This window comes from Drosophila takahashii, chromosome 2L, assembly GCF_030179915.1.
Source record: "Drosophila takahashii strain IR98-3 E-12201 chromosome 2L, DtakHiC1v2, whole genome shotgun sequence".
NCBI lineage: Eukaryota > Metazoa > Arthropoda > Insecta > Diptera > Drosophilidae > Drosophila > Drosophila takahashii.
In genome coordinates, this window is record NC_091678.1 from 7837228 (window position 1) to 7861727 (window position 24500).

Sequence of the window (24500 nt, forward strand, 5' to 3'; positions counted from 1 at the left end):
TTTGAAAAACCAGTGAAAATTAGTCAAATTCTTCCGATTAGATACTATGTTTACTAATAATGGATTGTTAATCAACGTAAAATCCGTACTGCGAAATGGATACGCTTTCATTTTTTTCTAGACATTCAAAGCAAAAATACAGAAGTTGTTTTTAAAGTTATTTTGCAAATTTAGAATGGTAAGTATTATTTTTTTGGTTTAGTATTGTGAAAAGTGCTTCAGTAATGCAGAATTTTAATTAGAAATTTGCCAGATAGGAAACCTTATAAATTCATCTGATTAGTTCGGCTCTCTAGAACATAATCCTACTAATAACAGGATTTTTTCACTAAAAAAATCAGAAATATCACCTTCTCGAAGCGAAAACACTGCGTTTTTGTACTGAACGGCAATTGCGTGGGTTTATAAAAGTAACTTTTATTTTCTCTCACTGCTTACATCGTACCGCTGCTGTTGTCGTTGTTGATTCAGCACATGGATCGCGCGGATCCCTTAGACCATCTTGCGCAGCAGACGGTTGATCTGGTCCTCGCGGTTGCCGAAATCTCCGCCGTTCACATAATGGTTGGCCTTCTTGCGCCAGCCGCCGGTGGGCGTGTTGAGCTTGAAGGGCCACAGGAAGTTGGAGGCGTACTTGAAGTTGGGGCCGACGGTGAAGATCTCGTGGACGAGATCCTCGACGCACTGGATCTTGTGCGCCTGTCGCAGCTTCCGCTCGATGACGAAGTTGTCGGTGATGGGCACACGCTGGCGGCTGTGCTTCACAAAGCCGCGCTTGTAGATCAGCTCCCGCACGGACTTGAGGTTGGGGTAGCCCCAGGTGATGTAGGGCTCGGCGATGCGCAGCATGTTGATGGTGGCCTTGTTCAGCTTGATGAACACACCGTTGTTGATCTGCCGCAGGCGGAACAGCTGCAGCACCTTACGGACCTTCGGGGCCACCTTGTTGATACTGTGGGAGATACGAATTATAGCAGAAGCTGGAGGGGATTGGCGTGGCCTTGACTCACCCGCGGATACGGACAACAAAGGCCAACTTGGCCTCGGCGGGCACGTAGAACTGGTTGCGCTTCTTGGCCAGGCGGCGCAGCTTGATCTCGCGCTGATCGGCCTTGATGTACTCATTCTGGTACTTCTCGGCGCGCACCAGATTCTCCTTCTTGCGCAGGGCAATCACGGCGGCCTTCTTCAGGCGGCGCTTCGACTCGGCAACTCGCTTCGAGATTTGTTTCTTGCTGAACTTCAGCTTGGATTCCGGCACAGCGGGCAGCTTTTTCGCTGCTGGCTTCTTGGCAACCGGAGCAGGCATCTGTGGGGGGCACAAGTATGTTCCATTTGAGTGGTTTCCTCTCAAGTTTGGGGGTATTTTTATTGAAAATATCGCACTAACCTTTTACTAGTCACTGCACACGCTGGTAAAAGAAAGGGAAAGAAAGACCGGAAACGTGGTATACGCCATGGACGAGCTGTCAAATCGGCTCGGTGCAACCCTGCGTTCAGTGTTGCGAGTTGCGGGAGAGCGTGACACGCGGCCTATCGGCCAAGCGGTCACACTGGCTGGGCGGTTGGGTGTTATCGAAGGGGAACCATCTCTGGCGGAGCAACAGGAGATTGCGCGGAATTTTGGGAATTTCTGGAATTGAGGTAGGTTTTTAATTATTCTGGATTGTCTATAATAATAATAGTGTCTTGAGTGGGTTGAGGGGGTACTTAATATGGCCTGGTTTTTGTATTGCGTTGCCACAGCCGATTTCATTTCGGATATAAGCAATTTCAGGGTTCATCTCCGTTGAAGATGAATTGCAACTGTAAAAATGTTTGTAATTTTACCAATTTCCAATGAACCAAGTGTGCTGTTTACAATATGAAACTATTAATTGAGTCCTAGTTTTCAAATCAACTATCCATAGTTTATATACATGAAAATGCAGGCTCTAATTTGTAAAATATTCCATGTATTTCAGGTTATTTGGATGCATTGACGATACTGACATTACCAGTCAAAAACAAACGCATTTAACTAAAATAAATCACCGATATGAACTCCACACAAAACCCCGTTTATCACACCTCCGTTGAGCAGAAGCGACATGCCCAAGATGTGGCCAAAAGGCAGCGAATGGGAATGCAGATGCCCAAACTTCGTGAAATGCTGCGAGAGGTAATAACAATAGTACTCCCTTTGAAAACCCCTTATCAAATCTATTATAAACCCCACAGAAGTACCGCAAGCGCATTATCGAGACCCGCCATAAATGCACGGATGCCAATAGGGAAATACAACTGGTAGGAAAAAGGGATTACCAAAGTCTTACCCATAGATAACCCTCCGTTTTTTCCAGTCCGAACTCAGGGAAATCCTTCGTTTGGAACTGAGCGAATTGGAAAAGGATGTGGAGCTAGAGGAGCTCATCCTGGAGGAGCTGCTCTCCGATGTGAACGAGTGGTATGCTCTGGGCGAGCAGAATCTGGAAACTCTGTACGCAGAGGCGGATGAGAAGCCCAAGGATGTCCTGTGTCCAGTTTGCCAGATTAAAACCCTAAGACGCCACAAGGGCTCCTTCATCTGCGAGTGTGGCATCCAGTTTGAGCACTCTGCCAATGTGGAACAGTTGCAGGTACTTCTACAGCAGCAAATCGCCAGCCACGAGCTAAATTGCACTCAGGCCCTGCGATTCTTCATCGAACCCTCTTCGGGACACCTGTACAACATGTGCGGCAGCTGCGACTACTTTTCCTCCGTTTAGTTAGTCCCTGGACCTTGTTTTCCAGTCGCTGGCGTGCTATAGTATACGATCTTTAATGTTAACTCATTTTGTTAGTAAAGTAAGCAAAGCTATTTTTGTTCTTCGGATATAAATTAGGCAGTTTTTACGCTTATCAGTTTCCAGTGACCCACACAGATCCGTTCTCATTTAATTTGGAATCTTTCCCAATAGGAAATTACAAAAATTATTATACACATATACGATAAATCTTATGTAACCTCTTTTATATTTGTTGCTCTAATAGAAATTCAAGCTTAAAAACAGTCTTATATTATTATCATTCAGTCATTCATTGTTATTATCACACATTCTTTTTCATTGAAGAAAATCTTACAAAAAGAGCTATATCTAAGAATAAATTTAATTTGAAATTATAAGGCCTCTTCCGATTAACAATTTTCATCATCACACATCATAGTATTAATGTTAGTGCATTCAATATTGCCAAAAAATTGTAAAACAGATTTTTTTAAAGTAATAGCTAGAACAAGGCTGTATGAAAATATATTTTGGAGTGACACAGATGTACAATCTTCCAACTAAATTATGTTAAAATTTATGCGTACATTTCAAATAATCAAACATACATGATAACTAATTGATTACAACTTTTGTTCTTTAGGCGTTTTAGTGAAATATATGGGTCGTTGATATCAGTGGCTAGCCTCCCACTCCCCCAACCGCCTCGATGTGGGAAGAGCTTTTCCCCATCGCGCACGTGCGCGATCCCCCAGATCAGTGCAATATCTTCTCGAGTTCGGGCGGCTGGCTCTTCGTGATTTTTCCGGCGTGCGAGAGTCTGCTTAGTGTGCCGCCACGCTCGGTCGAAGTCGGTTGGCCTTTTCTTCTCTCGAAGTTTTCTTTATCGCGGGAAACGTGCGCCACCACCATACATATCTCTTGCAGCTATTTTGTTTATACAGAAATTACTTAAAAGAATAATAATTGAATGGCAACTGGGGACGCGACGGGCTCTCAGTTGGAGGCGAATGGAAATTAATATTGGATCCATCGCGATCGCGCATAACACATATTGCGCCAGCAGTAATCGCAGTGCATATTCCCCTGATTGCGAAATAGTTTGTTTATATTGAGCGATTCTGTATTTGCTGCTCAACCTGTTGTACGCAAAAGTTTGAAAGTGAATGCCTATAGAATCGGATTTAATTGCGGGCGATACAATACGATACAAAGAAGTGTACAAGAATATACATATGCGCAACGGGAGGAAAATATTTTGAAATGAAATCACAAAAGTGAAATCTTTGCAGAGTTTCAGACCCGGCGCCTGGTGAAAACGTTGGCAAACATCATTCAATTCTGGCCATAAGTTTCGGTTTTATTGGCCATTATGAAGCAGTTGTTCAATATAATACACTGTGATCATTTGAATGGGCATGTACGCTCTATTTATGATAATTTAAATACAGATGTTTGTGGCATTGACCGTGTGAGGCGTGTTTTTACGTGTTTGAGCATTTTTCTGCTGCTTTTCGGATGGATATTTGTTTGGAAAAGATACAAAAAGTGAGTTTCATTCAGTACGAAATTTTGCCTATATAAACTCTCTAAATATATACCTATATTATATGGAACTTTGCTTTTTTCGATCGCCCTTTACTACAACTTGGCCTACAATTGCTGAATTGACATATTTTAAACTAAAATTAAAATGTTTTTGCCTTGTTTTATTTGTTTTTCGACCAAGTATAAACATATACTTGCTTTGTTTACAATGAGCGGGTGCTTTTCGCCTTTAAATTGTGCAAAAGGCATGAACTGAAATCGGGTCAGATGTAATTAGCTCCTTTGCCAATCATTCTATGTGAGCATCATCAGAAGTTTTATATCCAGTTTACTCCTTGGCCAATTACGACCAAAATAAGAATGTAAATAATGCCCACAAATGTACGTATATGTATTAGACAAGGAAATGAGCACATTTGTTTAAATTTAGCACATGCGTTTGTAGATTATACGAATTCTGGAGAAATGATGAGTGAGCCAGAGTATTCTACCTCTATGCATAATCGGCCCGAAAACTCACCAGTCAACATTTATTGCCTAAGATAACATAGCCACTAAATTAAGTAGATCATTTTTATGTTTTTGCACGCACTTAAAACCTATTTGCATACTTATTTATTGTATGTTTTTTTTTTAAACATTTATTTGAGTATCAATAGCAATTTGTGACCTCTACTATTTTTTAATATTTACAATTGTAATTGAAAGAAAATCTTACCTTTTACGGAATTTATTTATATACGTAATCTTTCCCGTATAACTTTAAAAACCACTTAAAAACCAATAATTGATTTCCGGACCTCAAGTGCATACGCCATTGAAAATCATATGCACCCCGCAGCGAAATTAAAATGTAATCAACTTAGCATTCCGGATTCGAAAAATAACGCATCGCGTGCCAAAGTATTCTCAATGGGAAAATCTCAATTGGATCTGCAACGCACTTTGCGTTAAGGGCGCATTCATATAAATAAATATGTACGAGTCTGATACACGAAATCAATATCATTAGGAACTGCAGTTAATTATAGAAACATGGCTGCGCGATATCTATGATTTATTATGCTCATTTTATAAAGTGGTTCCAGAGGAAATCTCCAGATGCATAGTTCCCTGGAGACACCCATTTAAAATATGTTTAATATACACATAATCATTTTGTTTTCGTCGGTTCAGCAAATTATAGGCGGTATACATTTTTTTAATGATATAAATCCAAATAAATTTATTTTTGTCACGCTCTAATTTAAAAACAATAAATAACACAGGCCGACAAAATGTGACATGGGTCGGTGTCCAGGCCTGCCACCATTTTATTTCGATAAATGAAGCTTTTTTACGTAACTCATAACTATTTTTGAGCACAAGTGACCCTTGCTTTAAAAATATTTATACATGGGCGTAAGCTAAAAGCTGGAGGGGGATTACACTTCAAGCATTTCAGCCCCCAAGGATTAGTAGGCTACGCTCATGTGTTTATACTCAAAGCAAAACTACTTAGATTGTTTAGAATTATGATATTTAAAATTGTGACAGGTTTGGGCACTGTTTGTGAATCGTCACTGTGAAGGAAGTAAGAAAAACCATTTTAAAAATTCCAAAACAATACACAAAAACCTGATGAGTGTCCTAAAAATTAGGGACATAAGGTGTCTTTGGATCAAAAATGCATTGTAGAAGAAAATATTTTTATTTAATTTTTAAACGCTGTTCACAAATGAAGATTTTTAAACTTTGCTGTGACTTTAAAATTTTAAATGCGCCCACCTTCTCTTGTGGTTTAGTTAGATTAAATTTTCGAAAACGACCGTATAAAAGAGACATGTAACTATTTAATTCCGAAAAGATTACCAAAATTGGTTGACCACTCTTGAAGATATATCCCAAAAGACAAAGAAAATTTGTGATTTTCTTAAATTTAAGATACCGCAAATACCAGAGCTGATGGACTATAGGCGTAGTGGCAACTTATGCTTAGAAAAGCCTCATTTATCGAAATAAAATGGTGGCAGGCCTGGACACCGACCCATGTCACATTTTGTCGGCCTGTGTAATTCTAGAGTTAAAGGGACAATAATACAATGTAATACCGTTAACAAATGGATACATTTCTTCAGTCTCCCATATTATTGATATTAAGTGGCAAAGAAAATTTAAAATTGTAAATAAATATCAACCGTAAATAGAAAACTAATAGCTCAATGGTGAACGTTCACAAGGTTTGCTAATCCTATTCTTATTAAAACTCGACTTTCCAATGCAGATGCCATAAAACATTACTAATATTCCACAATGGACGTGCGGCGATTTCCCTGCTCCTTTTGGCCGTGAATAGTCTGGATTTGGCCAGGAACTTTCTTCCTCAGCAAAATGTTCGTCATCTGAACGAACTTTTCGAGGGGAGCCCCAGGGATCTGAATTATTTAGTTGTAATTGGGTCGGGAGAAGTGTGGAATGCACTTTTCTCCACATGCTTAACTCTTATGCTAATGCTGTATCATCGCATTGTGGAGCGAAAGAAGTCGACAGGTGAGGAGGGTTTTGCAGATCCCCAAGGTCCTTGTGCACCTGTCCCATTAACTTTTCCCCGCAATTGTAGTGTTTCTGTATGCCAGTACTGCCGTGGAGGTATTGGCATTTGCCCTGCTCTCCAATGAACTCTTTGAGTTGGGGCGCTACGAGGATTTTCTGGAGCTTCAGACGTGCCTGGTGGGAATGTCTGCCCTGTGCATGGTATCCTTGGCAATGCTGGATGGCTTTACTATATATAAAGAAGTAAGTATTATGTTTATTTTGTTAAAATTATTGGATTTAATACTTAAATAATAGAGATATTGAGTTTATTTATTTTTTGATGACGAGCCAGAATTAAAATCCACAATTAATTAATTGTACCAGCCACTTTATGTTAATACAAATTAGATTTCATTGTCATTTTATTAGGTGACCAGACGAAAATTTAGCTGATAAGAAATTGGGCATTCCCAAATTATTTAGAAATGCTATTTCTAATACTATATAAAAGTTTAAAGTTCATTGGATCGAAATAAGCATTAAACAATTGTATTTACCATATATAGAAATCTGTACAATTTTTTATAAATACATTTTATAAAATAAATTAGACTGAACTCGCCAAATATGATGCGTCCCAAACACTATTAAATAATAATTAAATCAGAGGTTCCGCTTGTTACATTCAGATTAACTTAGAAAAGGCCACTGCCTGCGATTACGACCATGACAAAAGCGTATTTATTTAATTGTGCTGCAAATAAATGCTAGTTGGCGCAACAGAGGAAGCCAAAAATCGCAATGCGATTTGCATGTTTAAATTTTAATTGAGGTTAAGTGCAGATTTTGAGCTTAATGCCTTTCATACTTTGCGAAAATGTATTTTTTGTGCCATGTAGTTTGTGGCTTGGTTACAGGAAGGGAGTCCCACGACAACAGGCAAAGTAGGAAATGCAGGCTCAACTAAAAGAGTTGAATATTTAAATGTCGGCGGATAAAACTTTGGACTGTTAGCTTTAAAATTTGTAGCTGACATTTTTTAATTTTTAAAAATTTACTTAAAATACTGTGTCTCGTTTACAGTGCTATCACGATGACTACTTGGATGACTATGGTAAAATAGGCTACAAGCACTCACTGGCCACATTTTACTCGAAGTCCTGCTTTTGGTGGCTAACACCCCTGCTGTGGCTGGGCTACAAGGAACCACTGGAACTGGAGGATTTGGGTCAAATGAAACTGGAGGACAGTGCCCGGTCCCATTACGACCACTTTCTGTATATTTACACTGAGAAGAAGGTGAGTAAATTAAATATCTCTATGTATATCGCTCCTAACAAGTTTAATGTTTAGAAAAAGTCAAATTCGTCGCCATCCCTGTGGTACTGCTACATAAAGAACAGTTGGCAAATGTTTGCCCTGGGCGGCATTTTGAAACTTGCCGGTGATTTATTTGCCCTGATTGGTCCGCTAGCTATTCAGAAAATAGTAGAATATATAGAGAAACTTTATGCCCAGGCTTCAATGCCGCAGGAGAAGGATGAGGAGCCGGCTCTGCTGTCCACCTCCAGAGTGCTGAGCACCGAATTCGACGAGGTCTTCGGCACCAATTTGGATAGAGTGCGAATCTACAGTAGCACCTGGTCGGATTTCCTGGCCAACGGATGGTGCATCGCCTGGATTGTCCTGCTGGCCGCCATCACACAAGGCGCCTTGTCGCAGGCCTCGACGCACATTCTCAACATGACCGGCATCAGGATTAAGACGTCCCTACAGGGTCTAATTTATAGAAAAAGTTTGCTCCTGAATGCGGGTGGCGGGTGTGAAGGCGGCGATTCTGCAGGAGAAGCTCAGGCGACTTGTCTTCCTAAGGATGAAAAGCCAAAAAACGATGATTCCAAGCCAACGGCAGAGAATGTGGACAACTTAAGCGGTAAGTAAATCAGGTAACTATAGAAAAACTAGATATTGTTGTTGATAAATCTAAAAAAAGGTGTATTATAAAATTTATGAAGACATGTTAAGTCTGAAGGTAGAAAATATAAGTAAATAAACAACGGTATTATTTTGATACTAAATATATTTAAAAAGGGATTTTATTACCAGATAAAATAAGATTGCCAATATATGAGTAGTAAATATGAATGAACTAGAATTTTATTAAAAACTTATATTCAGATACTTGGACCTATAACAATATAATAAAGGTATTAATTCAATTTTATTACTCAACAGAATCGAGTGTCACCAATGACATTGGCAGTATCACCAACCATATGACTGAGGACACTCTAAACATTATGCAATTCTTCTTGATCATCCACTATGCCTGGGCCATTCCATTTAAGGTTCGTATTGAGATTCGCCATTTGGTAGGCTAATCGTTTTTACAATTTATGAGCAACTTGTGTGCCATTTGGGCTCCGTTTGATGTTCGCTAACACGGACCTAATTTATGGCAATGGCTAGCTGAGAAATCCTTGACTTGAAAAGCGAATATAAATGTTTTTAATATGTTGTATAATCGTCAAGCTATAAATTTGATTTTATTTAAAAGGGCATCGAAAGCATCTTTTTCTATTTATTAGTATTTTATTTGCATTCTGAGATAAATTACTAAAAAGACTTTTTATTTTTTTTTTATTATTCCCTGGTACCCTATGTTACACTCCATAAATCTTTTTTTATTAGAAAGGGTTTAGAGTTTTAAGATTGAGTTGAGATAAATAAAAATATTTACATTATTTTATTTATTTCAGATATCTGTGGTTATATATTTATTATATGTGAATTTGGGAATAAGTGCAGTGATTGGATCCATTGTCTGTATAGTGATAATGACGCCCCTGCAGTTTTTGATAGGAAACGCAATGTCCAAGAACACGGAAGTTATTGCAGTGAGTACTTGATTAAGGCTAAATATTTTTTTATATTAATAAAAATATTTTAATTATTAAATTTTATTTTACAGAAATTCACCGACGAGCGTTTGAAGAAAATACACGACACACTGGTTGGCATCAAGGTCATAAAACTGAATGCCTGGGATGAGGTATTTCTGAAAAAGATTCAGGAGGCGCGAAATAAGGAGCTCAAGTATCTCAACAAAGATGCAACATTTTGGACCCTGATGGGTATGTTATGTGACTAAAAATCTGCTCTTACTGTATTTTAAAATATATATATTTTTTAATAGCCGTTCTTACCCATGTGGCCACCGTTCTGATCACATTCGTGACTCTGGGCGTTTATGTGTGGCTACATCGTGATCAGGAGTTCGACTTGAATGCCAGTCGGCTGTTTTCCTCCCTGGCACTTTTCCAGCAACTGACTGTTCCCCTGCTGATTTTTCCCATCACAGTGCCCATTATAATAGCGGCCAGGGTATCGACTCGCCGCCTGGAGCGATTCCTGAAGTCCAGCGAGATTCAAAAGCAATTCGAGGGAATTCGGAACATGGCCAGGATTCTGAGCAAGAGCGATGCCTCCTTGGATATGTACGAAACGCAGGAGAAATCGAATATGACAATGCGAACGGCCCAGGCGGAAAATAGGCTGAATGAGAAGCGTTTGGCGCAAAAGTCTCAAAGTCCTGAGCTGCCGAATAACTCCACACCACTGCTGCAAAATAGCGATGAGTCTGCGGGAGATATATCCGCATCCTCCATCCAGGAATTGGGTCACAATAAAATAGTGCAACAGAGAAGGGAACTGCTAAGGAACACTCCTTATGTGGCCATTCGACCTCCGAAAATGCGAGGTACCGTGGCCGACAGACCTGCGGAATTCTCGGTAATCCGCGCCAGGAATACGGACAGCTGGCGACGCGATTCCCTGCTGCTGAAAATGCCCGATGACATTGCCGTCTCGATCAACGACGGACTCTTCACGTGGCAGCCGCAGAGTGAGATGCCTCTGGTGCAACTGCACGTTCCCGGCATCATCGTTCCCAAGGGCAAACTTACCATTGTTGTGGGCAAGAATGGCAGTGGCAAGACATCGCTTCTGTCCGCCCTCCTCATGGAGATGCCGCTCCTGGTGGGCAACATGTTTTGGCACAAGTGAGTATTAAAGATAGGAAAAATTAAATTTAATAAATCGGAAAGTGATTTAAATGATAGGGTTTTTTTTGCACACTTGAAAAATAAAATTTGTAGAAAAGAAACTATAGTTACATGAACTCTTCATTATCAAGTGTCATTACTTTATTATTATATATTCGAAAGTAGTTATTAAAATGAAACTTTTGGTGTAGAATGAAACTGCAGAATATAAACTTTGTACTGAGTATAGAATTTATATTATTTAATTTAATTTATATTTAATTTATATTTTTTACACCACACTTGGAGTGTTTAGTTATTAGATTTTTCTTTGGGTGTAGGAATTTTAATAACATTTTTTTAACCTAAGCCTAATAAAACATTGATTTTAGAAAGTAACAAATATAGTCTGGCACATGATATATTTATAACTTTAATCCTACCCCATAGCAGTGCCTTTTATTATTTCCCCTGGAGACTTATTTTAGAAAAGCTTATTTTCCTATTTAAGTTTTCAAAATATTTTCATATTTTAAGCTCTTTTTGGTGCCAAAAACCTTTGAAAACCTTTCGGCAATTTCCCGGCGGCCAAGATTAAGCACGTTTCCTTGTCTGTCAACACAGCACACCCATCTGGGCCACAAACACACTGCTCCATGTAAATTTGCTTAGCTATTTATGTGCTTATTTTGAGCTTTGCCAACAGCAGTAGCTACGACCCATAGTGGATACGTTTGTTTGCCCATTTATCAAAATTAATTGCATAATTTTCACCTATTATTATGGCGAAAAAGCTTAGAATAGCTTACTTTAAAAGTGGGACTAGGTGTTTTAGTATCGCTATATAAAAATCTGATTCATTAATGCAATGAATGTAAATGTTTTCCCACGAACTTAAGAAAGAATATATCTTTGAAAGGTTAGGTTTCAATAATATACCTACTCATATTGATTTCATTGGCTTCAAGCTCCAGATTTCCTTCTTCACGATTGCCCTGTTAACCCATTTTCCAGACTAAAATCAAAGAAAGTCTCGGCTAGCAGGTGGAATAGTTGAAGCCTCCTCCTTGTTGCTGCAACTGCAATCGAATCCGCCGCAGTCATTCAACATATTTTAACAGTCGTTTCAATGCACCCCACGTGATTCGGTAATTTATCACAAAACGCCTGTGTACGTTGTTAATTTTATTGCACATAAAATAAAAATGGCATCGCCCTCTGGGGAGGAGGGAAAACTAAGGGATGCAGGGATGCACGGAGGGCCATATACAAATGCATTTAAAAAATGGAAATCGCGGAGCGGAAACGAAGACGGTGGTGCACTTGCCTCCTGCAGCAGAAACCAATTCTATCCCGTGGCCTTTGCTTCTATTGCTTCCTTCAGGACGACTGCACCCTTCCCATTTTTCTCTTGGCAGTCGGCAAATGTGCAATAATTTCAATTACTGTAATAAATGTCTATGTTAGTTCGAGTACGTTTCTTTCTTTTTTTTTGTGGTATCTTCAAGGCTTCCTTCTTTTTCTTACTCTTTTGGCTTGCAAATTTATGTTTCTCCTATACGTACTGTCTGCAATGTATTAGATAAAGAATCTTTGCACCAAGCTCCCCAAGAAGCCTTTTAAACATTTTAGTGGGTTGTAATTTGACTTATTAAATTTTTCATATCAGAATCATATTGCTCACTTTCGTGAGGAAAAATTGGGACTAAACCCATCAAGTAATTTTTTCAAAATCAATAATACAAAAATATAAATTTAACATTATTAATATGTATTATTTATTTTTTAGAACCTGCACAATCTCCTACGTTTCGCAACAGCCTTGGCTTTTGAATGACACAATTCGGGAAAATATACTTTTCGGAGAATCCTTCCGACCCAAACGATATGATTTCGTACTGGAAGCCTGTGCCCTCAAGCCCGATATTGAGTTAATGCCCAGGGGCGACTTTACCATCATTGGAGAGCGTGGAATAAATATGTCTGGTGGACAGAGGCAGCGAATTGCAATAGCTCGGGCTATTTACTCATCGGCTAATGTGGTCATAATGGTAAGTACTTGAAATACTTTTTAGGTTTTATCAAGGTATTTAAGAAATATGAGTTTCTGAATGTAAAGTTTTTATTGTGATATACTTAAGACCCAAATAAGTAACCTTTCACTGACCTGTACAGTAGCTTTAGGTTTATCTTTTGGTCCCACATAATTATCCCCCAATCGGTATTTTTATAAATTGTCAAAAATGTCTTTCGATCAAAAGGAGATCTTCAGTTTGATGTACAAGCTGGCACGGCTGATAGTACCAGATACGCGGGTCGAATACGATGCAATGGGTCCCATGCACATTCCGCTCGATCGAATGTACGGGCCGCAGACTATGCGATCCCTGATGAAGTTCCCGATCGGGGGCGTTGAGGAGCGAATGCCCGTATGAAAAGTGATACTGTTGATTGAATGTTTGTTCCTATATTATCCAAATCATAGCGACCCCTTATAAAAGCCCTGGGAATTGTCAAGAAAGCCGCTGCGGAGGCGAATAAAATCAACGGTCTCGAGGAGAATCTATGCGATGCCATCTCGAAGGCCTGCGATGATGTGATATCGGGTAAACTCTACGATGAGGAACACTTTCCCCTGGTCATCTGGCAAGATGGCTCCGGGGAGCACACGAATATGAATGTGAACGAGGTCATTTGCAATCGGGCCATCGAGATCCTGGGCGGTCAGATGGGAACCAAGGAGCCAGTGGATCCGAATGAGCATGTCAACCTCTCGCAAAGTTCCCATGACGTCTTCTCCTCAGCTGTTAAAATCGCCGTGGCCATGGAATTGCAGGAGAGGATGTATCCCAGTCTCAGGATGTTCATTGATCTGCTGGGCAAAAAGTCGAGCGGTTGGATGGATGTGATTAAGACGGGAAGAACGCATCTGATGGATGCAGTGCCTCTGTCGCTGGGCCAGGAATTCAGTGGCTATCAGCAGCAACTCGAGAATGGCAGATCTCGATTGGACTCTGCGCTGTGCAGACTGTATCAGTTGGCCATGGGAGGCACCTATGTGGGCACCAAGTTCGATACCAAGAAGGGATTTTCCGAGCAGTGCACCAAGCGGATTGCCGAATTAACCTTCCTGCCCTTCACCGAGGCCTGTAATTTTTTTGAATCCCTGTCCGCCTGCGATTCCCTGGTCGAATTGCATGGAGAACTCAATACCATAGCAACGAGCGTGATGAAGATAGTCAACGATATTCGATTCCTGGGATCGGGACCGCGTTGTGGATTGGGGGAACTGCACCTGCCGGAGAACGAGACAGGTAGTTCGATCATGCCCGGCACGGTGAATCCCACGCAATGCGAGGCCTTGACCATGATCTGCGCCCAGGTAATGGGCAATCACGTGGCCGTTTCGATGGGCGGTTCCAGTGGACACTTCCAACTGAACACCTTTATGCCCATGATCGCATCCAATGTGCTGCGTTCAATAACTCTTTTGGGCGACGGCATGAAGTCCTTTTGCACCAATTGCCTGGAGGGCATCGAACCGAATAGGGGCAAGATTGAGAATATCATGAAGAACTCGCTGATGCTCGTCACCGCCCTGAGTTCCCACATTGGATACGAACGGTCGGCTGCGATCGCCAAGGCAGCCCACCGAAATGGAACCACTTTGCTGCAGGAGGCCTTAAATGCGGGCGTCGAAAGGGAGGACTTCGAGGAGTGGGTGCAGCCCAGCAAGATGTTGGGTCCCGATAAATGAAAGGGGCATCAAAACAGGAAAAATATTTTATTAAATTTGTTTAAATTCATTTGTGGGTCTTAAAATTAATAAAACCGATCAAAAGACTTTTAGACTACTGATAGAGGGACATTTATTGGGACTTTCTATTATTAAATGGTTTAAATGGATACCATATTCATTTATAGCTTTTTTTTTTGGAACTTTTCATGAATTATTTTCATGTATTACTTAGTAGTGGTTAACAAAAGTATTAAATTTACCTTAGCTTTATAGTAATACAATCACTAAAAATTCATTAATTATTTGGTTATTGTATTTCGCTATACATATTTTATTTTAAATATCCCTAAATTTATTTTCAGGATGATCCCTTGGCTTCGCTCGACAACGAGGTGGGTGAGCATATATTTCAGCACTGCATTCGTCAGATGCTGGAGAAGTCAAATCGAACTTTTATTCTGGTGACACAACAATTACATCGCATAAAGGAAGCAGAATATGTAAGTATTGTAGCCTATAATGCTCCAAAAATTATGCTTAAATATTTATTTTTATATTTAACTTTTAGTTGATTGCCATAAAAGATGGTCGTGTGGAAGCGTGTGGTAGCTATGCGGATATTGAATTGAAGCATCCGCGAGTTACAGCCAAATGGAAATCGATTATAGAAATGGCCAAGGCCAAAAAGGACAATATTTCACAAAAGTAAGTAGTTAGCCTGTGAAATAACTTACTTGTCCGTTAAGTAGTAATTAATGAATTTTAATAATTATATTTTAATACCTAGTCCAGCTGAAAGAACAGCTGGGGAGCGCTGGAAACTTCTGAGGAATGTGAGCAAGTTGGGATTACAGCGTTCAATTTCGGTGACAATGGATTCGAGTGCCGGATGTCAGGCAGATGCAACTGATGGCAGTGGCTGCATATCGGTGGCCAATATGCAGTCGAATGTGGTCGAAGAGGATGAGGAGGACGACCAAGTGTGTGCGGTAAGAGATGGGATAATTTGTGATTGATATTTATTAAATATTTCTATAACTTTTAAACCGTAGTCATATTCCATCAGCAATGGATCCTGCGGAGGTTTCGGTCTGCAACGCAAGCGTTCTAGTATCTACGGATCCCGGCATTTGATGTACGATGTTCCCCTTCCCATCGACGAATGTCAGGGCGATGATGTCATCATGCGACCTCGTCGCCGTCATACTCTGAGTCGTCGCGGAAGTCGGACCACCAACTCCTGGCATCGATTAAGTGGCCTCAGCACTTTGACTGCCACCTCCGCCTCGAGTTCCACCAGCGGAGATCCGATGAGCCGCAGTGTTTTGGCCACCAGTTGCAGCAGCTATGCGGAAAGCAGTGTGGATGGTGGCGATATGGCCACGGCAGCACCAGAACCTCGAGTTCAATCCTGGCAGCCGCCACAGAGTGCTTCCCATCAGCCTCTCTCCCGGAATGCTTCCTCGCCACCAGCTATGGAGGTGGCCAATCCCGATACGAAAGAGTCTGAGGGAACTATGAAGTCGAATTCTAGCTCGGAGGGTCCTCTGGACGACCAGGTTCGAGGCAGTTTTCAGCAGTTCCTTCGACGAATGTCCATGCGGCGTTCCAATAAACCCAAGAACCACCATCACCCACTCAGTGCTACAAACTCCATTCTGTAAGTTCAAAAAATATTTAAAAAAAAGTATTTAAAAAATAGAATATATAAAACATCCTTTTCCATTAGTAGATGATATTTATCATTCTATATGTATTGAACTCTAAATTATTTCTTAAATTGAAAGACAATATTTTTGTTATTTATTAATATTATTTTATTCATTTTCAAAGGAGCATTTCGGAGGAGTCACCACCCATCGTTCATTTTCCTGCCACGCTTTTAACCACAGATGCCATGCAGAATGCAAAATCTGTACAAGAGGAATTGCTTTCAGAGGAGAAGCCTAAAAAATGTAAGTTAAAATATAAGCATAATATCTAATCTTAGTCTTGCATGTCGAAGTTTTCCGCAACGGTTTTTAGTTAAAGTTCTTAAATGAATTCAAATTTAATTAAAATTTACATTTTCTTCTTAAAATTGCCATTTGCCACTGCAAAATTTGGTAATGAATATTGATTAGCAGAAATTTATTCAGCTGGGCGTGAAAGCTGTAAACAAAATATTGGCATAATTTTCGGCAACGGAAATTTCTTCTCCTTAGCTTTTTTGCCAATACTCTTGGGCACCCTCCTTCTTATAGTTTACTCCTCGATGCATGCGTGTAGCTTAAAACTTAAATCAACTTTGATTTTAAAAGTTTCGAGCTCCCGAGCGGTAAGTCAAAGAGACAGTGTTCCAGGGCGCGAAAAGTTTGCAAGGCAGAAACTTTGGCTCAACTTGATGCATTGATCTATCAATATTTGGCTGATAAGTCAGCGGGTTCGCAGTGAAAACTTTCGATTTAATCAGTGCTGCAAGTGTCACTCCATTCGAACCCGCCGAATCTTTCGCTAGGCAAATCCGCAGACGGGAAGTAAACTTTTCTTTCAATTAGTTTGTCTGAGGAACTTGTTAAATTAAACGGCGGCAGGGCTTAATTGATGTGGGCCCATGTGGTTTTACTGAAAAGTTGTAGTAGAACATGTTGATCTTTGCCGTCTTACTATCTCTGGATCAATCAAAAGTCAATCATTTCCAATCAAAAGTAAACAGTTTTCGGAAATCGTTTTGCTTCTCAAATTTTTGGTTTATTTATATATAGTTTCATATATTTATACTTAGAGAGACCGCTTCATAAATGTTGTAGAGCTAATTTATTAATTAGATAAAATTATACAAGCTTTATCCTAAAAATGACATCCGGTCCTAAATTTGTTTATGTCAGGTTTTTCTAATAATGTAATAAAATTTACAACGATGTACAAATATCTTGTTTGATGAAGAGCTTATTAAAATCTAACTATCGATTAGGGTATATTTTTCGGTACAGTTCGATAGACGGAAATTCTTTCTAACTGATTTATAATTCTTTCCGAAGATATCTTTGCCAGAGTAATTTATTTAACTGAACTTGACATAAATTTCACTTCAACCAAAACACAACTGACCCTTTGTTTTCCTCACCCTCACCCATAAAACCAGGTGTAAATATTGACTCGAAGGAAACCACAATAAATTGCGCTGACAATGGCGAATCAGCATCTGACAAAGAATTGGGGCCAAACGTGACATCCTCGGCAGCCCAGGAGCCCAGTGAAGGACATGTGCTGCTCTCGGCAGGTGGATCCGTTCGGGAATCGACGTCGGCGGTGCAGGAGGCCAGGACTGCGATTGATACGGAACGCAAATATGGCAAAATATCGGACGACATATATCTAATGTACATACGAGCCGCCGGCCTGCCCATAATCACCGTCTTTTTTATCACCGCACTAATTTGGCAGTGTTTGCGTGTCTACACGGACGTTTGGCTGCAGCAGTGGAGCGATGTCCATGTCCATCGAGCGTCGAAGGACCAGGACGAAGGTCCCCTAGATCCATATTCAGATCCAGGCCATCGGCCAGAGGAGGAGGACCACGAAGTCACGTACTATTTTCGCATGTACGCTGCAATTTCGTGTGTTTGTATAATAATGGCCCTGGTATCAACACCGGCCGGACAATTTGCCGGCTGTAATGCCCGTCGTAATTTGCACGATAAGCTGCTGCAAACGATTTTGCATAAAACGTTGCATTTTTTCCAAGTGACCCCGCTCGGACGTATTGTGAATCGTTTCAGCAACGATATGGCCGTCATTGATAAGGTGAGATTTGTTATATCTGTTATCCTGGCGTTGTTTTAGCCATCTCTGCACCTCGTTTTTCTGTCATCGACATTGTTACGTGTTGGCATGAAAATAATGGGCATAGAGGTATAGATTGCGGCCACTTTTTGATTAAGATTAGACAGCGATAAGCACGCACTATGAAGCTGTCTGACTAGACACAAAAAAAACACGCATATCGTTTTTACCATGCAATACTGGTAAAATTTATATTAAATAATATCATCTTGCCGAATTCTCTCTCTCGGAGATTCTCTGACTTCAAAATTCGAGCATACAGAATTGAGATGCCGCATAACACGTGAAAATTGATACCACATAATATCAAATTGATCATCGTTTAATATCAGTTTTTTTTTTGGATGTATACACTTTTGAGAACTTTAAATAACCCATAAACACATATTTTTATGTTCTCAGAAAATTGCCGCCACTGGCCAACGCCTGCTGCAATTCACGTTGCTCTGCCTGTCGGCGATTCTGATAAATGTCACCATAACTCCCTGGATTTTGCTGCTCACCCTGCCCATCTGCGCGGCCTACTATATCATACAAAAGTTCTACAGGTGTTCAGCAAGGTAGGATATATGCTCATCTCCAGTTAATCAGTATAAAAATTCGTTCGTGTTTTACTTTTCAGAGAACTACAGCGTATTGAAAACTCAACTAACTCCCCTGTAATATCTCATCTTTCGGAGACAATTCAAGGAGTGACTACGATTAGAGCATTTAATCAGCAGACCAGATTCACAGAAATCCTATTTAAACGACTCGAGGCAAATACCATTGCCTATGCTCTATTGAACACTAGTCATCGATGGTTGGGATTGTCATTGGTAAATATATAAATACAGGTTTCTACGATAGGCGTAATTTTAATTAGGTTTAATGATTTTAATTATATTTACTTAGATCTAAAACAAGTAACAAATATCCATTTTATTTTTAATACAATGCTTATTTATTTTGTTTTGAAATCTAACGTTTCTAGTTACTTAATAAACTTGTCTTCCATTTAGTTTTTAATTTAATATAATAGCTCCAAAGAAGGTAGCTAAGTGAATTAGTCAGCAGTAGAAACACCACCCCACCATCTTAATCACGCCGCACATCCGCTCGTTTTAATGTGTTTTTGTCTTCCTGCAGGACTATTTGGGTGGATGCATTGTTTTTGTGGCCACTGTGACGGCACTGGCAACGGCAAGCGTCAGTTGCAGGAACCACACGACGAGGCACTACGACGGGGCATCCGAAACTTATGCTGTCAATAAAAGCCCCTCGGAACTGAGACCCTCGCCATCGCTGGTGGGTCTGGCCATAAACTACACGTTGTTGGTGCCGATTTACCTTAATTGGGTTGTAAAACTTTTGGCTGATATGGAGATGTATGCGGGCTCCGTGGAACGCATCGCCCACTATGCCCAGGAGGACCTCGACTCGGACCACCCGTCCGATGAAGATGTGAGCGGCGAAGTCGATAGGTCGTCCCAGACCCAGTCGAAAGCTGGTGACAAAGTTTACCCAGGCGCAACGACAGCTGCCGGTGATGTTGATGAAGATGGAGGCCGACATGGAGATGGAGCTGAAACTGAAGCAAAACCCGGGGAAGGACATGAAAATGGGGCTGATGGTGGAGCAAGAGCTGATAAATTAAATGCAGGCAATGCAACCGGCGACGGCAATCACTTAAACTTCCACTTCCTCACGGCGACAGCTGGCGACAAGGTGGAGCAGGCGACGACAAAGACGTCGGTGATTAAAGATAAGCAACTGCCACCGCAGGACGAGAAGGTCGTCCTGCCAAATGAGCCGGCCAGGAAGCTCGAGCGCTGTAAGTTTGGGTCACTTTGTCGCTCTATTGGCCACCGACTCGGGGCGTTTGGCACGCATCACCGGCCTTTTGGCTGTAATTGCATTCGAAAATATTTGGAACAAACTTGGGTGCCTGCTTTCGGCATATTACGATATAAATTAAGGACATGAAGAGCCTATTCAAAACAGTAGTGGAATTTAAATTCTAAATTTTGTAGATTTTTTAAAGAAAGAAGTTTTAAATATTATTCCTAATCTATTCAATCGAAAAAGGTGAGGTCTATTTTAAGGAAAAGGCAAGAGATCTTTCTTTACCTTTAATAAGAGTCTATTCAAAACCGTAGTACTTCAATTCTTAAAATTTATAATTTTGTAAATTAGAAAGAAAGAATTTTTAAAATATTTTGTCTAATATATTCAATCGAATAATTATGAAATATGAAATGTAAAATAGGGTGTATTTCATTGGAAAAGCTACAGATATTTCGGTATCTTTAAAATAAACTCTGATCGTTTTTTACTTTCAGATCAAAGCGTGCCCATTTCGTGGCCGCAAAGAGGGGATATCCACTTCGATAATGTGAGCCTGCGATACGAAGGACAGAAACAAAATGTCATCAGCAACCTAACATTGAAAATTCCCGCCGGACAACGAGTGAGTAGTGCAAAAACTATATATATATCTAAAAAAAAGAAGAAGGAGCCTGGTAATGCTGCACTTTTCAACAAAGAAATCTGACTTTATTCAGATGGCAAAAACTCTAAATCAGATGTCAGCAATATTGAATCAAGTTTAAAATGAAATAATCAATGAAAAACAAATAGAATAGCTAAAAGAAGACCACCGTTTTTGACGTCAATTTATATTCCCTATAAATTAAAAAAGTGATGAGATAATAAATCAAAAAACTGGGACAAAGCGGAAGGGCAGCGCGAATTATGGGGCTTCATAAAATCTGCCAGGGCGTTTAATAGGTTTTAATTGTTCTGGGCTGACGAGTTTACAGAAATGTTGATTGATGATGAAAGCGGTGTCCTTTCGTATGCAAGGACTAATTTTATAAAAATGAGCCCACCTGGTCCACGCAGCTATGTAGGGTAAAAATGTAGGTAGTTAAAAAAACTACAACTAAAACTAAAATAAGTAGATTATGCTTGACATTAAAAATTCCCCTGATTGCATAACATTCAAAACTCGTTAAAATGCAACTATTCAATCTCTTTTATAATCGGTTTATAGATTGGCATCTGTGGTCGCACGGGCAGTGGCAAATCATCACTGGGCCTGTCCCTTTTCGGTGTTCTCCAAACGACCAGGGGCCACATTTACATTGACGACGTGGACGTCAAACGAATCCGACCAGACGAGCTGCGAACGAGATTGTCGATAATTCCGCAGGATGTGCATTTGTTCAATGCGACCATACGTGAAAATCTCGATCCACACGGTTACTTCCAGGACCTGCAATTGTGGAATTGCCTTGAGTTGGCGCAGCTAAAGGAGTTTGTCAATGGGCACCTTCCTCACGGCCTGGGTGAGTGCGATTTTGGCTTTCACTTCTTGGCGTTTGGAATAAACAACATCTTCAAGTGGCTTTCGCTGTCCTTGGGATCAGAATTTGTCTTACGGAAAAGTCATGACAGCGGGGTGATATTTTATTCCATTTTGTGTGCAGCTCTAAACTTCGACAGGAAACCTCGAATGCTGTGAAAGTTGATGCTTATTGGAGATTCGTTTTTGATTGATTTTTTAGTTTTTTACCCCTTTTGTATAGCTAAATATTTTAAAACCTTAACAATTAAATTTTAAACACATCCAGGAAAAGAGTAAACATGATATACTCATTGTATGCTGTCAAAAATTAGTAAGATCCGTTCTCTCGCCCGCTCGTAAGCCCCCTTTAAATTTAACTGTGGTGTAAATTAATTAATTATGGAGTAATATTTATACAGTTTGTAAGTATTTAATTAAAAAGTCACATTCAATTAAACAACTAAATATTAAATAAATAAAAAATGAGTTATATTTTTTTTTAATTTTCGAAATTTGTATTTTTAATGTAATTATTCTGATTTTATTCTGCAGAAACGGTGATATGTGACGGAGGGGTCAACCTGAGTGCCGGCCATCGGCAGCTGTTGTGCCTGGCACGGGCCATACTGCGGGGATCCGTTTGCCTTGTCCTGGACGAGGCAACAAGTGTCCTGGACAGCAGCACAGAAAATGCACTCCTCAAGGCAGCGGACCTGGCCTTCCAGGGGCGCACCATCATCACCATTGCCGTGAGTCCGCAGTTAATTCCAGTACTCGAGAGCAGCTGTGATCTGACAATTATATTACTCCACAGCACCGTCTGACAACTATTCTGGATTATGACCGCCTAATTGTGCTGGACCAAGGGCGCATCGTTGAGGATGGCAATCCCAGGGAGCTCCAACAGCTGCCGGGCTCTGTTTTTCGTGGCTTACTGGAGAAAGGGGAGAGCAAATGGTAGAATTTCCTTCCCAGCTATTTTAAGATAACTGTGTCATATAGTGATTCCTAAGTGTGTGTGTTCCGAAAAACGTCTACTTTTATATCCTAACATATCTATTAAGTTTCTCGAAACCGATGGCAAACAGCATCAGCTGACTTTTGTAATATATTTATTGGCCTTGAAAGTACTTCACAAAGCTTGTACCATGTATTCCCAAGTATTCTTTACTAGTCATGTTTAGTTTCTAAAAATACAGCTACATACTTTTGACAATAAAATAAAAATGGATCTAATATTTACAGACATTTAAGTGTTAAAAAGTTTAATTTTCGTATAGCTATGCACTTTGCCAAAGGGCAAGCGAATTTATCCTTTTCTTATTTCAAACATTGTTAAAATAAGTCCGAGTAACAGGAACCTGAAAGAGCCAAGTTATTACGAAATTATGCACAATTTTGTGGCTGCAACTATGCAACAGGAAACTCCGCACAAGGAGGTCAAGCCAATTAGGGCTTGAATTGCCTCGATATCAGACAGGCGATGCCTACCTCTCCACTTGAAATTTGAATGAATATGCAACGAGTACGGAAGAAAATGGCACTTGCAAACTTTATGCCTTCTGATAGGGCAGATGGGAAGGGGGCAGGGGGGGGGGATAAGGATCGATGGGGCACAAAACCGAAAATATTGCAAAATAAATTGATTGTTAAATGGGAACTGCTAATGTTGGGCAGCGGAAAAGTGGAGAACAGGCAGCGATTTCAATGATGCCTCGGCTCACTTTGTATGCATATTTCGAGTGGTTTTCGCTGGGGCAATTAAACTTAATTGACGATGAGGAGCGTGCATTGTTAAGTAGGTTTCGGAAGGGGAACGATTTTTTTCTCTTTTTCGTTCACTTAAGCGCCTTTGATTTCTGGGGGGTCGAAAGCTGCCGATCGATTGCTAATTGGAACGTTTTATATAAGCAGAAATATATAGTGTATTTTCAGAGGCCTTGCGAAGTGTAAGTTGTCTATTAAATGAATGGGCTCTTAAGTGTTCAAGGCCAATGTCTAAGTAGTAACTTTCCTATTATTAATTATGCACTCTCAACCAAAGGGAAATGACTTTTGCTAAAGTAAAACAAGAGTGTATTGAGTGCATAACTTAACAGTGGTTCGTCTACTTCCAAAGTTCCCTAATCTATTTATCTGCTCTGTGTGTGTGTGGAATAAATGCGCTGAACTGCATAAAAGATTTTATGACGTCTTCATAGGGTTTTTCAATCGCCTCGGGCTCTCCCAAGTTGTTTGTTTTTATTAAATTCTCCTCGAAACCCCCAGCTTATATGCTATATATGGTATATAGCCAGCCGCACTCGGATTTTGCACGCATGAGCGATTTGCCAGTTCCTTTGACGCTGTCTGTCGCTCTAATAAAAGAAATCTGTCAAATTCAAACGCTCGTAAATGTCTTACACATCCAGGCGGTCATACAAGCGGCAATGTCGGCATGGCCATGATGTTTTGCAACTGTTTACCCCGTCACTTTTTCACTCGCATAAGTACATAAGTGTGTACATCGGGCTACAGAAAGCCGTGGCGGCTAATCATATCGTATATATTACTTTTATCCATTGAGATTTTACAATTGAATGCACTTTGAAGAATTTTTCACAGAGCTATGTTTTTGCCGACATGAGAGCACCACTAGTTATACATATGTATTTTCCGCTGTCAAAGGTGGTTTGTATCAGAAAACAGTTCGAATAAAATTGAAGCAGACTTATTAAATTACCAGGACTGTCTACTTCTGTAGGAGGCTGTATCAG

The 24500-nt window shown here is 40.2% G+C and overlaps 4 protein-coding genes across 5 annotated transcripts; 3 read left to right on the plus strand and 1 right to left on the minus strand.

Moving 5' to 3' along the window:
* Positions 1–397: 397 nt before the first annotated feature.
* On the minus strand, positions 398–1519 carry RpL7 (ribosomal protein L7). The gene is made up of 3 exons (XM_017150236.3): positions 1391–1519; positions 1011–1309; positions 398–952 (listed from the first exon to the last, which is right to left on the minus strand). Exons 2-3 carry the CDS (start codon positions 1307–1309, stop codon positions 493–495), a joined length of 759 nt encoding a protein of 252 aa, XP_017005725.1. The 5' UTR covers positions 1391–1519; the 3' UTR covers positions 398–492.
* A 28-nt stretch (positions 1520–1547) lies between these two features.
* Positions 1548–3292, plus strand: Ripalpha (RPA-interacting protein alpha). The gene is made up of 4 exons (XM_044395087.2): positions 1548–1644; positions 1965–2161; positions 2221–2286; positions 2343–3292. Exons 2-4 carry the CDS (start codon positions 2039–2041, stop codon positions 2745–2747), a joined length of 594 nt encoding a protein of 197 aa, XP_044251022.1. The 5' UTR covers positions 1548–1644; positions 1965–2038; the 3' UTR covers positions 2748–3292.
* Positions 3293–4101: 809 nt separating this feature from the next.
* Sur (Sulfonylurea receptor) lies at positions 4102–22972 on the plus strand. 2 transcript variants are annotated; one of them, XM_017150247.3, is made up of 23 exons: positions 4102–4295; positions 6559–6824; positions 6895–7070; positions 7893–8108; positions 8163–8742; positions 9045–9157; positions 9569–9706; positions 9781–9943; positions 10006–10870; positions 12642–12903; positions 14954–15091; positions 15160–15296; positions 15379–15580; positions 15644–16251; positions 16425–16546; positions 17716–18377; positions 18819–18976; positions 19039–19234; positions 19545–20229; positions 20738–20865; positions 21451–21745; positions 22297–22493; positions 22559–22972. In XM_017150247.3, exons 1-23 carry the CDS (start codon positions 4120–4122, stop codon positions 22703–22705), a joined length of 6630 nt encoding a protein of 2209 aa, XP_017005736.2. In that variant the 5' UTR covers positions 4102–4119; the 3' UTR covers positions 22706–22972. The 2 variants fall into 2 exon arrangements, with proteins under 2 accessions (XP_017005736.2, XP_070067757.1); XM_070211656.1 differs by lacking the exons at positions 4102–4295; positions 6559–6824; positions 6895–7070 and adding an exon at positions 7565–7641 and having other exon boundaries at positions 22559–22971.
* Fum4 (Fumarase 4) lies at positions 13005–14695 on the plus strand. Its single transcript, XM_017150248.3, has 2 exons — positions 13005–13281; positions 13338–14695. The coding sequence occupies exons 1-2, from the start codon at positions 13096–13098 to the stop codon at positions 14607–14609; spliced, it is 1458 nt and encodes a 485-aa protein (XP_017005737.2). The 5' UTR covers positions 13005–13095; the 3' UTR covers positions 14610–14695.
* Positions 22973–24500: the final 1528 nt, after the last annotated feature.